The 14,939-nt window shown below is 31.5% G+C and overlaps 1 protein-coding gene across 1 annotated transcript in view; it reads left to right on the top strand.

Moving 5' to 3' along the window:
* The first annotated feature begins 1,625 nt into the window (after positions 1-1,625).
* Positions 1,626-14,939, top strand: part of LOC115874265 (trifunctional purine biosynthetic protein adenosine-3) — a 32,338-nt gene continuing 19,024 nt past the window's right edge. The window contains exons 1-6 of the mRNA XM_030889365.1: positions 1,626-1,732; positions 1,790-1,964; positions 2,048-2,295; positions 2,353-2,533; positions 8,316-8,529; positions 13,268-13,522. Coding sequence (XP_030745225.1) covers positions 1,797-1,964; positions 2,048-2,295; positions 2,353-2,533; positions 8,316-8,529; positions 13,268-13,522 — 1,066 coding nt within the window. The 5' untranslated portion in view covers positions 1,626-1,732; positions 1,790-1,796. The remainder of the gene's footprint in view (positions 1,733-1,789; positions 1,965-2,047; positions 2,296-2,352; positions 2,534-8,315; positions 8,530-13,267; positions 13,523-14,939) is intronic.

Here is a 14,939-nt window from a genome sequence, read left to right as displayed (position 1 = left end):
AGCAAAATAAAAACACTAAATCACCACAATACACCAAAACACTTTTACTTTTACACTGGATGCGCGTTTCGCTAACCATGTTAGCATCATCATCAGATGATTATAAACTAGTTTAAAAAAAAAGTTTTTAATCATCTGCTGATGATGCTAACATGGTTAGCGAAACGCGCGTCCAGTGTAAAAATAAAAGTGTTTTCGTGTATTATGGTGATTTAGTGTTTTTATTTTGCTGTGTAACACCAAAGGTTCCAACCCTCAACTGTAATAAGGGCATATCATCAATAAGGGATCCAAAGCCTACTAGTTAAAAGTGGCGAACTTATAAAAATTCTGCATTTCGAAGGGGATTATAGCAAAATATGAAGTGTGTTATATTTTTTGAAAGGTAATTTAAAATTATTTTCAGTTAATTAAAAATATAGGGGGTGTCCCAAATAAAAAATCAATTTTTCTGTTGATAACTCTTAAATTATTAATTTTAAAAAAATTATACTTAAACCATTAAATTCTACCTAAAAAGGTGCTTTGGAAATGTTTTCATTGAAATACAAAATTTTCCATAGCAAAAAAGTTACAGTGATTTGTTAAAAATGCACATTTTTGAAAAACACCCCGTAACTCCGAAACGGTAACAGATATTGATGTGCGGTTTTCACCATTATATTTTTGATAAAAATTGAGCTCCAGACACCGATATTAGTTTTCGTCTATCTTCTATAGAAAAGGGTGTTTCCATTTAAAAGCGTCGAATTTGACCCACCCTGTACAGGATGTTGATAATCTATTCTATTGTAGCATGCATATTTAAATATCTTTAAATATCTCAAAAACTAAAGATTTTAAACATATTTAACCTTTATATAATAAATACCTTTTTTTGGGTCCAAGAATCCAAAAATTAAATTAAATACCGGGTGTTTTATAAGAAAAAATATTACTTTGGTATGGATCTTAGTTCTCAAACACCCTGTGTATATTTCAAAATAATTTTAAATTGTGCACATATTGCTTCCCTACTATATCCATAAAATATTTTGTTTCTACATCTTTCTGTTTTCTTATAATCACCGAGGCGAATGAGATGCGCCACCCTGTATATAAAAATTGATAGTTGAAGAAAAGGGAAACAATTAAATTAATTATGTTATTCTTTTATTATTTTGTCAGTTTTTGCCTACCCTGCTTTGATTTGCACTGCACGCCACTGGGTTTTTCGGATTTCTGGATCGCCCTGTAAATGAATTAAATTTTTTTGCGACATCCGATTATTTTTGCAATACATGCAGAATTAAATATCTGTGCATTGCAAGTTAATATGCTGATGATTGCTGAATATTATATTGGTTTAATAATGTTTAATGTTGTATTTTTACTTGTGCTCCTATTATAAATGATATTCAAATTAAGAACAAAAATATACTTTGAAAAAATACAGTTAAGATATTTTATTATTGCTCGTATTATTAATAAATCAGTGATGCAAAGCATTATAATACATAACATATTTATTCGACAGTTTCTTTATAGTTATCAGCGTTATTTCATAACATTTTCACAATATTCTCTGCTGGGGGCATAGAAAGGTTATCACCACTATATTTTGAAATGCCCGCTTTAACAATCGTATAGGATTGGTTGACGTCACGTGTATCGTATCAACAAGTGGTTAAGGAATTTTGAAAAGCCGATTTTGAAAAACAAGTTGCGTTAATAGTAAATTGTGAATTTTATAGTAAAGAGCGATTTAAAAATACCCCAAAATATTCTTTTTGTACGATTATTTTTTAAGGAAGAAAATGGATAAGAATGTTTTAGTGATAGGAAGCGGTGGAAGAGAACATGCGATAGTTTGGAAACTTTCTCAAAGCCCATCTGTTAAACGTATTTATGTAGCTCCTGGAAGTTTTGCAATTGGACAAATTTCTAAAGCACAAATTGTACCGCTGGATATAACAGATTTTGAGGTAAAGAGCATATTTATTAGGTTATATCATCAAAAAAACTTTGTGCAATGTACAATAAAATTGGCTGTTTCTTTTTATTTCAGACTGTCGCTACATTCTCCAAAGAAAACGACATATCTTTAGTGGTAGTTGGTCCAGAAGATCCTCTGGCAAATGGTATAGCTGATCTACTAATATCGAAGGGCATTAAAGTGTTCGGCCCTCAAAAAAATGCTGCCCAGATCGAATCTAACAAAGATTGGGCGAAAGCCTTCATGTACAGACATGACATACCCACAGCTTTCGGGAAGTCATTTACTAATGCCGAAACAGCAAAAGAATATATTCTTGAGTAAAGTATCAAAGTATAAATTTTTCTATTTTTTAATAATTTTAACTGTGTCTCTAGTGCATGTTACCCAGCACTGGTTGTTAAGGCGAGCGGTCTTGCTGCAGGCAAAGGAGTAGTTGTTGCAGCCGATGAAACAAGTGCTTGTTATGCAGTTGAAAACATGTTAATGCATAAAAAATTTGGAGCAGCAGGAGAAACTGTTATTGTAGAAGAATTATTGGAAGGAGAGGAAGTGTCAGTGAGTGTCTACAAGTGAAGTGTGGCATTTCCAGAGGAAATTATAGATTATATATAATTCCCTTTGGGAATATACATATTACTTTATGCAAACATTCTATTTATTTTCTCAGTTGATGCTCCAACAATACAGGGCTTTCCGAATTCAGGAAACTTTGGCAGCATATTCTAGAGATAAAAATAAGGAAAAAAGTTCATATAAATTATGTTCTAAAATACTTTGTTTTGGAGGTTCAGGGTGATGAAGTTTCATTTTTGTTTCAATTTTTTTCTAAATAATTTTCTAAAGTTTATTTAAAGTTTTTGAGAAAAAAAAAATGGAGAAGTGTAGAAATGTTTTATTATTAAAATTTGTAGGTAATTAAAAAATGTGGGCTTCCAACTGTTTAATATTAAAGAATATACAGGGTGTTCCAATATTCCGTGGACAGAACTACTACGTATTTTTGGAATCAAAATAAGTTCATTGGAGACATTTTACCTCTATACAAAAGTGCTTCGTTTGTCCGCTAGACGGCATTAAACTTTAAAAAAAATAAACACATTTTTTAAGATATTTTAAGAAACGTTATTCCGATTTGAATGAGATTTTGAGTGACTATGTTTTGCTAAGTGCTTTAACATTTGACTCACAAAAATTAAGAAATAGTACGGGAGAGGTGAAAACTAACCCCTTTCCTACATAAATTTTAGTGTAAATATTTTCGAACTCCACCAGCGACAGTGTTCCTTTTTGTAAAATGGCCCCTCTAGTATTTATTACATTTTCTGTTTCTTATAAAAAAAAACCAGATCACATAGTTTTTGGAGAAAAAAAATTGCAGAATTTATTTTTCCAAAGCAGACTACAAAACATACAGGGAGTTTCAATATTCGATAGACATAGAAGAACTACGTATTTTTTGAATCATAGAAGTTAATTGCACATAATTTACCTTTATACAAAAGTGCCTCGTTTGTCTGTTAGAGGGCATCAATAAAAAATAAAACCAAATGTTAATTAATTTAAAATGTATTTTTTTAAGCTTTTCATGAAGTTTATTGTCAAATATAATTTGTGATACTAACATAAAATGTCAAACTTTTGCCAACTAGATTATTAGAGCATAATAGATTTGATGCGCCTCCATAGCTTGATGTGACAAAAAGACATTTTTTTGGAAATCAGCTTCGGAAAAATATTTTTTTTCCTCAAAAAGTATGCGCTATCGCTATGTCGTTTTTCTACAAGAGACAAAAAATGTAGTAAATTTTAGAAGGACCATTGTACGAAATAAAAATCGACCGTAGGTGTGGGGGCTTTTCACCCTTCTCGTACTTTTTATTGTTTTTTTGTGAAAGTCAAATGTTAAAACACTTAGCAAAACATAGACACCCAAAATTTAATTCAAATCAAAATAACGGTTCTTAAAATATCTGAACAAATGTGTTAATTTTTTTAAAGTTTGATGCCTTCTAGCGGACAGACGAAGCACTTTTGTTTACAGGTAAATTGTGTACAAGGTGTCTCTCTAAGAATAGCTCTCGACTATATCTCGGAAAGTATTAGCCGTAGGGATTGCGGAAAAAAATATTCATAACTAAAGAGGCTAAAAGAAATTGCAGGAAATTATTTTCAAGTTTGTAGAATGGCCGCTAGAGGGCGCAACTGCTATAAAAAATAAGAAAATTGAGGTGTTACACAATTTTGCCTAGATAAGGGGTACTATACAAGGTGATTCCTGTAAGTCGGTCATGCTTTCAGGGAATGATAAAGGACGTCGAAATATTAATTTTGATATAGCACACTATGGGTCGGAAATGCCTCTTACGCAAGATACAGGGTATTAAAGTTTTTGAAAAATTAAAGATATCCTTTAATAGTTTTTTAACAGTTGAAGGTATCGTTATAAAATTTAATTATAGGAGTCTACCTAACAGAGACACTTTAAGTGTGAAAAGAAGAGGTTTTAGTTTCAACCAGTGGCGTAGATGTGATACGCATCGGGTGATTTTTGCAAAAAAATAGTACGCCACTGATACGCCAAACCAAACCATAATTTTTTTTATTGTTAATAATAAAATTCTTAGTTTTAAGGTAGTTATAATAATTCGCATATTTAAGGTTCTCATTAAAAAAATTATTTATTTTTAAATTGTGACAAAATGGTGTTAGATAGGAGAATGTTGCAAGAGACATTTTTTCTTGGAAATAAACCAAGTAAATGAAAAAACTCCGAAATTTTTTATTTTATCAGTGGCGTACTATTTTTTTGAAAAAATTACCTGATTTGTATCACATCTACGCCACTGGTTGAAACGAAAACCTCTTCTTTTTAAATTTAAAGTGCTCCTGTTAGGTAGACTCCTATAATAAAATTTTATAGCGATACCTTCAACTGTTAAAAAACTATTAAAGAATATCTTTAATTTTTCAAAAACTTTAACACCCTGTATCTTGCGTAATAGGCATTTCCGACCCATAGTGTGCTATATCAAAATTAATATTTCAACGTCCCCCATCTTTCCCCAAAAGCATGACCAACTTACAAGAATAACCCTGTATACAGGGTTGTTCACCACATACGACACGGAATATTGTAGCTAAACGATTAGATTTTTGCAAATTGTAAGGTTTGGGTTAGTTGAAGGACTATTAGAGCTACAATTTAAAAATGTTTTTACAAGATACAGTGTCCCAAATAAATAAAAAATATCAAAGTCGTATTTTTTTAAATGGAATACCCTGTATATTATTACATTTTTAATTTCTACGATTAAAATAAAGGTAAATTTAATTAAGGTTCATTGCACTTAAACCTTACCATTTTTGAAATATTTTCAATTTTGTGAAATTGCAGTATAAATTTTAAGGCTTCATTTCTCCGAGGGTATCAAAGTTTTTAATACTAAATATTTACTGAAGTTTATTTATTGATCAATTATTGTGTTGCAATAATAAAAAAATTACTCCCTTATACAGAGTGTCTAAATATTTATTTTAAATAATTATTAGCTTTAAACGGCAATAACTTGTTTAATTTAAATGGAACACCCTGTATATTTTATAAGAATCAGATGCACAATTTAATTGACTATCAAATTGTATTATACCATTTTTTACCTATCTCTTCAAGTTTCCGTAGAAAATGCATTTTCTTGTAATTTAGAACTCATTTATCAATATACCCATGGAATACTGACATTTTAAATTATTTTTAAAGATGTACCAAATTTTTAAAGAGTTCAGATACTAATATTGTCGATATAGTTTGTTTATTTCTTTAAAAAATAAAAAAACTGTTTAAATATTTGTTAAAGAGGACCAATTAATATGATTCCAGTATTCAAACTACATTAATTGACTGTTTGCGTTGATTAATAATAATTGCTTCAAATACTAAAAAAATGAATTATGTATGTGTATTAGACAGTGTGGTAAAAAAAACTAACACCTTAAAAATGTTATTTCATTTTTTGACAAATGCTTATTTATAACAACAGAGACGTTCATTTTCATAACTTATTATTATATTGATTTCTGATTCAAATCCACATTTATTTAGAATAATTTATTAACGAACACAATTAAGTATGTAATTAATTAGTATTTGGACGGAAATACTGGTGGTATATTTAATTAAAGGTGTACTCTTTTATAAAGATTTAAATAGTTTTCTTTTTGCATACAAATGGGCTAGTAATATTATCGTTTTACTAAAAACGATAATATTACTAGACTGTACATTTTGTACATTTGTTGTTTTAAAAACAATCTAAAATGTCAATATTCCATGGGTATATTGATAAATGAGGTCTAAATTATAAGAAAATGCGTTTTCTATGAAAACTTGAAGGAATAGGTAAAAAGTGGTATAATACAATTTGATAGACAATTAAATTGTGCATCTGATTCTCATAAAATATACAGGGTGTTCCATTTAGATTAAACAAGTTATTGCCGTTTAAAGCTAGTAATTATTTAAAATAAATTTTTAGACACTCTGTATAAGGTAGTATAATTTTTATTAATGCAACACAATAACTAATCAATAAATAAACTTCAGTAAATATTTAGTATTAAAAACTTTGATACCCTCGGGGAAATGAAGCCTTAAAATTTATACTGCAATTTCACAAAATTGAAAATATTTCAAAATCGGTAAGGTTTAAGTGTAATAAACCTTAATCAAATTTACCTTTATTTTAATCGTAGAAACTAAAAATGCAATAATATACAGGGTGTTTCATTTAAAAAAATACAACTTTGATATTTTTTATTTATTTGGGACTCTGTATCTTGCAAAAATATTTTTAAATTGTAGCTCTATACGAACTCAAAACTTACAATTTGTAAAAATCTAATCGTTTGGCTACAATACTCCGTGTCGTATGTGGTGAACAACCCTGTATAATAGCTTTATAATCTTCAGTAAATTCTGAATATTTTTTGTTAGAATCATTTTCCCCTATCTGCCAAAAAAAGTGGTGGGGGTAGATTAGATCTGCTTTTATTTAAATAATTAATAACTCCGGACTGGATGGATGGAATCCAACAAACGGGGGCTCGTTTAAAAGAGCGTTTGTTGCCCTATATTATACTATATAAACAATAATAATAAGCTTTTGAACGTAGACACTAGGGGGTGCTCTCTTACAGTTTAAGAAACATGGCGCGTTTTTTCAAAAAAATTAAATGCGATAGTATATGTAATTTTAGCTGATGGTAAAGAGTAATAAAAGCTTGAAAAGTCAGTGAAAACCGCATCTTGATATCTTTTTTCAAACCAAAGTTATTTGCAAAATTGTAATAATACGAAAAAATAAGCCCTTAATTACCTTATTTTTCTAACACGATATCACTAGCCCTCTTGACTATGATCATTCTAATAAAGAGTAAGATAAAAAAGATTATTTTATTCAAAAATTCGACAGTGTACCAGAATGCCATAATACCAGGCGTATTAATATCTAGTAATTAAGATATCAATGACAGTGAACAAGAAACGACATCTCAGTGAATTCATGGTAGGCTTTGGAAAAAGTTGCTTTTAAACGGATACTTTAAACATCAAAATATTATTATATCAACATTTTAATAGTCTCAGCAGCGTTTTATCTTCTGATTGCTTTTCTAAAAATGCCTTTCTTCAAAAGGGAAAAAAGCTGCTAAGACTATCAAAATGTTGATCTAATAACAATTTGACGTTTATACTATTACGTAAAAAGCAACTTTTTTCCAAAGCCTACCATGACTTCACTGAGGCATCGTTTCGTGTTCACTGTTATTAACATCTTAATTATTAGATATATCTGGTATTATGGTATTCTGGTATATTGTCGATTTTAAATAATCTAATCGTTTCTATCTTATTTTTTTATTCGAATGGGCATAATCAAGAGGGCTACTGATACCGTGTTATAAAAATATGGTAATTAAGGGCTTATATTTTCCAATTTAATATAATTTTGCTAATATCTTCGGTTTGAAAGAAGATATCAAGATGCGGTTTCACTGACTTTTTAAGCTTTCATTACTCTTTACTATCAGCTAAGACAGTTGCGCCCTCTAGCGGTCGTTCTACAATATTGAAAATAATTTCTGGCAATTTCTCATAGCCTCTTTAGTTATAAATATATTTTTCCGCATGCCGTACGGCTAATACTTTCCGAGATACAAGCGAGAGCTATTCTTAGTGGGACACCCTGTACAATGAACTTATTTTGATTCCAAAAATACGTAGTAGTTCTATGTCCACGGAATATTAGGATACCCTGTATTGTACTATATACTATTTCAACAGGTGCTTGCCTTTTGTGATGGGAAATCAATCAAGGCCATGTTACCAGCTCAAGATCATAAAAGAATATTTGATAATGATAAGGGCGAGAATACAGGTGGCATGGGCGCATATTGTCCTTGCCCTCTAATATCCGAGGAACAGTTAAAATATATTCAGAAAGCAGTTTTAGAAAGAGCTCTCAGTGGTTTTTGTAAAGAGGGCATTGATTATACAGGTAATATATTTTTTTGTAAAATACAAGGGTTGTTTTTTATATTTTGCATATAGAAACACAGTCAAATGTATATAAAAATTATATACATATACAGGGTAGTCCGAACTGTATTCCGGAAACTTCGGAAGCATATTCTGCAGATAAAAATAAGTAAAAAAGTTCGTATAAACGTATGTCCTAAAATGCTTAGTTTCAGAGATACAGGGTGTAGAAGTTTCATTTTTATTTTAATTTTTTCTAAATAATCTTTGAAGTAACATCAGGGGTGGATGGGCCATATGGGAAAACGGGAAAATTCCCGGTGGGCCGGTGGAAAAATGGGCCGGTGGGCCGATCCCGATCAGAGCTCAGAAAAGATTGGATTAGCAAAAATTAAATGGTTAAACTTCTAACTAAAGTGACGTAAGATCCTTAGTGACTCCATAGCTAACTAACAATCGATTTTCATCAGTATAATCGTCAGTTGCTTTTAAACATAAACACCAATTTGTAAAATAACTATTGTAAAATGTCTTCCTCTAGGACACTTATAATTTTAATAATCATCTGTTGTTTGTTGGGTTTGAAAATTATTATACAAGGTGAGTCTATAAGTGCAAATATTTTTAGGGTTGGTAGAGATATTAAAGTCCAATCGAGATATTAAAGTTTGGAAATTAAAAAAAAATAGATTTTTTGAAATTTGAGCGACCTCAATTTTTCGGTATTTGCATCTCTTTTAGTGCCGTAATATCAGAGATTAAGAAACTATACCGTGGGAAAATTTACGGCAAACAGGAAGTTCTAAAAAGTTTTCTAAAATATACAGGAAAATTTAAAAGAAAATGCTCGATTTTTAACATCTCTTTTTGCCAAAAAAATACTCATAGACGTGTACTAAAAGCCTGGGGTCGAAATATACCACCCCTGAAAATATTTGCACTTATTTAACGCTCACCCTTTATAGTTTTACCCAATATTCTTTCATTAATAACTAATAAATATGACTGACTGGCAGCAAAAAAATAGAATGAATAGCATTAGGTAAATTTAAATAGTCTCGATCTAAATGTATACTAAGAATACGGTAGCGTAGATTGACAATTGGGGGCCTCGGTGCAATATTTTTCGAGCTCCCCATTGTAAGAATGTAGACGAATTTGACGCCAACTCTGCGGTTGACGGAGAAAACATATCTATGCTTGGCGAATTCGGGACGGACTAAAAGCCAAGTCTGAGAACTAAAAGCCAAGTCTAAATTGTTGTTCAAAATGTTGCTAAAATGAATTTGCTAAAAATTACTGAGATTACTAGATTAGATAATAAAATATTAATGTCTCGAAAATCCAAATATTCTTATTATGGACTGTAACATAACATTACATCAGAACACATTTATATCCACTGCCTAGGTATTGCCTAGATTTTTTTGGTTAGAGTCATGGCATTATCATACAAGATGCCAAATGTACAAAAGTATAGAGGAAAAGTTTCGTAATAAGAACTATATAGTAACCTAAAAAATGCTGCAGTTTTAATGGCGACCGCGGTTCATTCAGTTAAAAACACGTGTACATGAGGAGGCTGCTGCTGTAGCAGAAAAGAGAGAATTTCTTTGTACAATGTGTAAGAAAGTATATATCCGAAAAGCTAAAAGTAATGTATTTCACAGAGGATTGGGTTAGCTGAACTGAATGAATCAGGAAGTCTTAAAGTTTCTCAAAGTCGTGACTCAGAATCGTAGCCTATTCAAGATCAAATTACCGTTATCGATAATGGAAATATAGCAGTAGAACCCTGTAAAACTGAGCCATTTTGTAGTAAACATTCATATTTATGTCCGACTCAATATTGGTCTTTACGAAAATTTTGATCATGACAATTAATTTTTTTTAAACCGGAGGCAAAAGAGCTTTTTCGCACTAGCGAAAAACACCCTTACTTATATACCTACAGGTTGTCCCAGAAATAAGTACAAGTATTTTAAGGAGTGGTAGATCACGATAAAAGCAACATATTTTCTCTTCATCGTTTCTCAAATAAGTCCAAAATAACGCAGTTATTTTCCTTTGAAAATTTCCAAAAAATAATTTTTTGCTCAAATTTTCAGAACCACTGGATCTTTTCTGGATTTTCTTTCTTGTAAATCTACTACCTATGTTGCCATATTATCAAGGAATTATGTTTTTTAACTAGAAACTAAAAAAAATCCAAAACATTTTTCAAAAAATTCCGAATTTTCAAAAGTTTTTTTGCGAAAAAGAAAACTCATAGGCGTGTTTCTGGGGTTCGACTATATTACCAGTTAAAATACTTGCACTTATTTCTGGGACACCTTATATTAATAAATAAAATATGTTTCTTCGTTGTGGTCATTTTGCTTTTCTGGATTTGGGCCGGTTGTCTATTTTTCCCGGGCCGGTTTCCACTTCCCCATCCACCCCTGAGTAACATCAATATTTGGATGAAAATTGGCGTCTGGGAGTTTTTTAATATGAGAAATTTGATTTTGATGTCAATATGACTCCTACTAGTAGAGGGCGCCAGCTACATGTGTTTTAACTGTTTTGAAGCGTAATAACTTTTTATCCGTACCTGTATAAAACTACGGAGCGAAAAAATATACATCTCTGTGACTTTTTACGTAAAAAATATCTCTTTGTAAAAATTGCTATGAGCAACCATTCTCAAGATTAGAATGGAAATAGTCAATACATGTCATTATAACACTTGAGTAGATAGTTATTTCACTGGAATAATAAAATTTAGGAAGTTTTTATTTTTTTTAAATTAATCATAAATTTTTCTGCAAAAAATGACGATAAAACAGTTTCTGTTGAACTTTTAGCACAAAAACATTTCAAATTTATGATTTCAGTCTAATAACTATTTAGTCAACATGTTTAATTTATGTCAATGATGACAGGTATTGATAATTTCGATTCCAAATATCTCGAAAACCATTACTCGTGGCGATTTTTACCAAGAGACCTTTTTCACGTAGAAAACGTCGTAAATGTTAATTTTTTTACTCAGTAGTTTTATACAGGTACGGACGAAAAGTTATTACTCTTCAAACGAGTTAAAAAATATGTAGGTGGCGCCCTCCACTTGTAGGAATCATATTGAGATGAAAATCAAATTTCTCATGTCTAAAAATTCCCAGACACCGATTTTCATCCAAATATTGACGTTACTTCAGAAATTATTTGGAAAAAATCGAAATAAAAATGAAGCTTCTACACCCTGTATCTACGAAACATAAGCATTTGAGGACATACATTTATACGAACTTGTTTACTTATTTTTATCTACAGAATATGCTACCGAAGTTTACGGAATAAGTACAGTTCGGACCACCCTGTATAAATTTGCATATAAAAACATATATATCAAATGTCAAAATCACTAAACATCCCCCTTTAGAACTTTTTCTTTAATGGCCATAAATGGGAATAAAAGACAAACACTAGAGGCGCCACTGGTCATCAAATGGTGTAAAAATTGCGAAAATTTAATCATCTAATTTTGACACGAGGGGCTCGCTTAACTTTATTTAATTTAATTTAAATAAATAAATTTAGTTTAATTTTAATTCAATTTTTCAAACTATATTATTAGATTTTGTTGTATTTTGTGAATACATACATTCACATATTCTCTCGATCTTGTTCTCTCGCAGCCATGACAATCACATATTCTTGTACAGAATTGAACGCTCTACAAAAAAGGTCTCTTACAATTTTTCGATAAACCTACTCCTCCAAAAGTTATTCACGGTTAAGATTACCTTCTTCAATGCGTTTAGTGTCTCCACTATAGTCGAGATTCTAAATTCGTTGAAGTGCTCTTGCGCAGAAAAAATCCGTATGTTGGCAAGAATGTTTGTAAAAATAAATTCAAATCGTCAACTCAATAGAAAAAAAAAATGTTATATTATATATGGAAATAACAGAAATTTACCGAACTTTAGTTAATTAAGTACTGCAAAAGAATACAAGCTCAAAAATAATAAGTATTAGAATTAACTACCTGTCATGCATTCAATTGTTTTCCATGATTGAAAATTGTTTATCATGGTATCATGAAAATTGTTTTTTTTTTCAAATAATAGACTAAATCTTTCAAAAATAATCATAATTTTGTCAAAAATGTTGAAAAATTTAGGAATTTAACCAGTTAACTTTAACCGTGAATAACTTTTGAATGAGTGGGTTTATCGAAAAAATGTAAGTTACTTTTTTGTAGAGCTTTCAATTCTGTACAAGAATACGTAATTGTCATGGCTGCGAATGAACAAGATCGAGAGAGAAAAATGTATTTGCAAAAAGTGGCAAATTCCAATGTAATATAAATGGGAAATGAATCGTCTTTTGGGGCAAAGTTTATTGTGAATATTAAGGGTTTACAATGGTCTATTATTTTTTTTTAGACAATAAACCAAAAATTTAGAGGGTGTCGTAATGATCAACTTTGTAAATAACGGACACCCTAATATACAGGCATTAATTGAAAGTTTTAAACGCGAACACACACGAGAGGCGCTTTATATTTACTTTCATTTCTTAACATGACAGATGAAGTTCTAAAGGGGAATATTTTGGGTCAATATTAACTGTTATCTTTAGTTAGCTTAACACAAAGTTTTAGACATAGTTTAAAAATGGTAAATAGAAAATATTTTGCATTTGTCAATATCTATCAACTCCTTAAAATACTTACACTTTTAAAGACAAAAAAATGTTCTTTTCTTAAATAGGTGTACTCTATGCTGGGATGATGCTTACACCTGACGGTCCCAAAGTGTTAGAGTTCAACTGTCGTTTCGGGGACCCAGAAACAGAGGTCATTCTACCACTTCTAGAGTCTGATTTGTACGAAATAATGGTATCTTGTTGTGACAAAACACTTGAATCTCAAAACCTCGTTTGGAAGAAAGATTTAACTGCAGTAGGTGTTGTTATGGCATCTAGGGGATACCCAGAAACTTCCAGTAAAGGCCAAGTTATTAAAGGTATAGTATATAAAAATTAAACGTATATTTTTTTCATTTCATTTGTACAGCTCGCAAAATATTACTGTAGTTATTAAATTAGACATTTGTTAAGAGTTCCAAACAGGTAAGAAGTGTTTCTCAATAGTGGTTCACCCTTATACCTTTTTTTATTTTTTCTGTGATTTGGTATGTTAGTATATGAGATAAATTAGGATTGATTGGCGTATTCAGTTGTTTTTGGACACTTCCTGTTTCACCGGAAATGACTACAACTTTTGATTTTTAAATGGCACCTTCGGTATTTTTTTACTTTGTTCAATAGAAAATGACAGTCTGAATAAAATAGCATATCATATGGCAACTTTTGACATTTTTGCTTAAAAAATCGTATTTTAAATTTCTATGTAGCTTTCATGGCTGTGTTAAAAACACTAATTTTTAATCAAGATGCTTTGGAAAAATAGATTCAATCGTCTCTTATTTTTGGCGTCTTGTCCTGGCAAGTTAAAATATGCCCAAATCGTATTTTTAATCATATCTCAATTTTTTCAAATGGAACGAGGGTGGCTCATTGGCATATTTAGAAAAAGCATTTTTTTACAAATAATTTGGTGTGATAATCACATAATCAATAAGTTAGCAGCCCGCATGTAGATTAAATTAGACTAGATTCTTAGAGGTGGCTTTCGGCCTGATCCACTGCGACCTTCTCAGATCTATTGTGGTCCTCTTCTGATCCTTAGATTACATTCTCCAGTCCTATCCTTTTTACAAAGTTTAGCAACTTGGAGACTGAACCCTCCATGTAGCTCCCTGGCAATGGCCCATCATTGCCTATTACCGAGAACCGCACATTTGCCAGGCTGTCACACCGACATAAAATGTGTTCTGACGTTTCTTCTTCAGATTGGTAGAACCTACACATAGCTTCTTCTGTCAGTCCCATCAGCTTCAGATGCCTATTTAGCTTACAATGCCCTGTTAGTAGACCTACTACAGCTTAGACTGCATTTCTGTCCTTGCTTATAAAATCTACCGTGAATTTTGGCGAATGTTCTACAATGAACCTTTTCGCCTGTCTCTGCCCTGGTGAGTTTCTCCACCATTCTAGAGATTTGTTGGCCACCCATCATTCCGTGGCCATTCTCGTGACCGCCTTTGCAGCGCCGCAGAAGGGTTCTGGGCCTATGAATGGCATTGATGAGCCTTGCTTGGCCCTTTCATCTGCCTTTTCGTTACCCTTGCGACCCTCGTGCCCTGGCACCCAGGCCAACGTAACAGTGCTACATTCGCCTAAAGTATTCAGAGCACGCACACAGTCCCACACTAGTCTAGAATTGACCTCCGCGGAGCCGAGTGCCTTTAGCGCCGCTTGGCTGTCTGTAAAGATGGCCACAGAACGATTTGTTCTTTGTTGCCTTATTATTTCTTCTAC

The sequence above is a fragment of the Sitophilus oryzae genome, unplaced genomic scaffold (assembly GCF_002938485.1).
Source record: "Sitophilus oryzae breed Bouriz unplaced genomic scaffold, Soryzae_2.0 scaffold_125_pilon_pilon, whole genome shotgun sequence".
In the NCBI taxonomy this organism is placed as follows: Eukaryota; Metazoa; Arthropoda; class Insecta; order Coleoptera; family Curculionidae; genus Sitophilus; species Sitophilus oryzae.
Note: the sequence above shows the minus strand (reverse complement) of the source record. Positions and strands in the feature narration are given on the sequence as shown.